This window comes from Arachis ipaensis, chromosome B03, assembly GCF_000816755.2.
Source record: "Arachis ipaensis cultivar K30076 chromosome B03, Araip1.1, whole genome shotgun sequence".
NCBI classification, from domain to species: domain Eukaryota; kingdom Viridiplantae; phylum Streptophyta; class Magnoliopsida; order Fabales; family Fabaceae; genus Arachis; species Arachis ipaensis.
Window position 1 is genome coordinate 3,102,256 of NC_029787.2, and position 2,644 is coordinate 3,104,899.

A 2,644-nucleotide genomic window follows, 5' to 3' on the forward strand; every position below is an offset into this window, starting at 1 on the left:
ATTTGAATTACACACACTCACTAATTCGAATCAACCTAATTTAAATTACACTTTGCTTAATTCGAATCAGTGTGATTCGAATTACCCTTATGCACGAAATCATAAGTAGTTCGAATCAGGTTGATTCGAATTACTCAATGTTTTCCTCTAGTAGTAATTCGAATGGGGTTGTTTCGAATTACACTGGATTCGGCTATAAAAGAAGTTCGAACTTCGAACCCACCTCATTCGAATCACTTTTCCATTCTCATACCCCACCAAATTTCAGAGAAAACGACCCAGATTCGCTCCGACTTGGGTGTGGTTCCAGGAGTTGCTTGGTGTGTTACCTCCTGCGAACCAAATTCAGAAGTTTGCAGTGAACTGCACCTGGTTCCAAGAGACTTTTAGAGAGTGTCCCGAGGGAGCCAACGGCGAGATAGTTAGGCGCTATGCTCGTGCCTATATCATGATGTTGTTGGGCACTCAGCTGTTTGTCGACAAGTCCGGCAATCGTATTCACATCAGATGGCTACTGTACATGGCTAGGCTAGAGGAGATGGGTGGCTACAGCTGGAGTTCCACAGCACTAGCGTGGTTGTACCGATGCATGTGCCAAGTGGCCAACAAACATGTGGTGAAGTTAGCTGGCCCGTTACAGTTACTTCAGTCTTGGATCTTTTGGCGCTTTCCTGGGTTTAGACCTGCTGGGTATGATACGTTCAGCTGGCCCTTGGCCTCGAGGTACTTTTGTTGGAGTATTCTATTTCGAGTTAAATTATTTAATTCCCTGTCCACTTATAATGTTATACTATTTTGTCATACTTTTCTTTTGTTATAACACCGATGTGAGTTACAGGTGGTCAAGTCACAATCCTTCCGGTAGCGAAAAGGGACCTCGAGTGCAGATGTGGAGACTGAGGATAGACCTATTACAGGCCAGGGATGTAAGTATACTAACTGCTTATGTTTAGCTAAGTGATGTGGCATATTTCGAATCACAATATGGAGGTAGACGACGAGGGCGTGGAGGCCGACGCAGAGCGTATGTTGTGGTGGACAATCACGGTGATCAGCACGGGCCCGGTGGGAGAGACGCTGGAGGCCATGCTGGTGTACGGGGTGTTAGTCCCATCATGGCGGTCATGGTGGAGAGTGGTACGGGTCGGGTATGGGAGATGGTTCGGCCCATGGTGACGTTGGACTTGGATCAGGGCCGCTCGACGATTACTTCGTTGGTGTTCCCGATGACGACCACACACTTCAGGAGAGTCAGCCATGGGTTAGTCTGGGGATGTTATTTTCGGACTTGCTGGCCAGTGATGGTCTTGATGCGGATTTCGGCGGATCACACTTCCTAGATGAGATCAGTGCCATTATGCAGGAGGATGATGCGGCACGACGATGGGGTCAGATGACGGGGACACAGGCACCGTTAGATGTCGATCTGAACGAGCTTCCTTCAGTGCCTCCTCCTGACTATTTTGCATTGGGTGGTACCCCTCCTTCCGCCTATGCTGCTGGGTCACATTCAGTTGTCGGACCATCTAGGGCACCCGTCGGCGGAGAGTCGGTTCCTTCAGGGTCTTCCTCATGAACCTTGCCAGTCCAGCCTAGGCCACCTGCACATGCAGACCAGGATGATGATGAGGATGACATCGAGGATGAAGAGCCATTCGTCCAGAGAGGCCAGAGGACACAGGTTCCCCGTCGTTGCTTCACCAGTTCGCACCTATTTAGATGATTTGGTCTTGGTGTATGACTTATTTGTATGATCAGTATTGTATTTTAGCTTCCTTTGTTTATGTAAGTTACGTATGTGTACGATCCGAGTTGTATTCTGTTATCTATGTTAGGTACCTTATTGCTTTCTCGTGTATCCGTTACTTTCAAAATTGGTGTACATTGTTTATTGAAGTTATTTATATATGTTGGTTATCATGTGTCAATTGGACTTTGAAGATTACATTATCGCTTTACATATTTGTCGGATATGTTAAATTATCAGTTCAGAAACGGAACACATTGATTAATTAATAACCAACGCAAAGTACATCACATTGAGTTTAACAAATTTTTTCGCTTAACAACTTCAAGTTACAAACCCTAAAAGAGTGGACTCTAAATACAAAAGTGAAATCAACATAACAATAAAGCTAACAACACACCTACTCATGTACCCCCCGTGTGACTTGGTCCTCCGACCTGTGGGCAACTCCGACGTGTGTGTCCTGGTTGCCGACAGAGGCCACATCTCTTCTGTAAGGCCCACATCGGTTGGGGAGGGGAACGAAGCATGCCATATAAGGGTGTGGATACCTCTCCCTAGCATGACGCGTTTTGACGAGTGAGTGTGGGGGGCTTCGGCTAGCCTCCCTATCGTCAAAGGCAAAACCGTGAGGCCTTGTGTGCCAAAGCGGACAATATCGTGCTAGCGGGTGGTCTGGGCTGTTACAGATGGTATCAGAGCCAGAACCCGGATCGATGTGCCAGCGAGGGCACTGGACTCCCTTAGGGGGGTGGATTGTAAGGCCCACATCGGTTGGGGAGGGGAACGAAGCATGCCTTATAAGGGTGTGGATACCTCTCCCTAGCATGACGCGTTTTGACGAGTGAGTGTGGGGGGCTTCGGCTAGCATCCCTATCGTCAAAGGCAAAACCGTGA

At 47.7% G+C, this 2,644-nt stretch overlaps 1 protein-coding gene across 1 annotated transcript in view; it reads right to left on the reverse strand.

The window, feature by feature from the left end:
- LOC107632370 overlaps window positions 1,593-2,644 on the reverse strand; it is a 5,024-nt gene continuing 3,972 nt past the window's right edge. Inside the window, exon 4 of the mRNA XM_016336057.1 lies at window positions 1,593-1,601. Within this exon, the coding sequence (XP_016191543.1) occupies window positions 1,593-1,601 (9 nt within the window). The remainder of the gene's footprint in view (window positions 1,602-2,644) is intronic.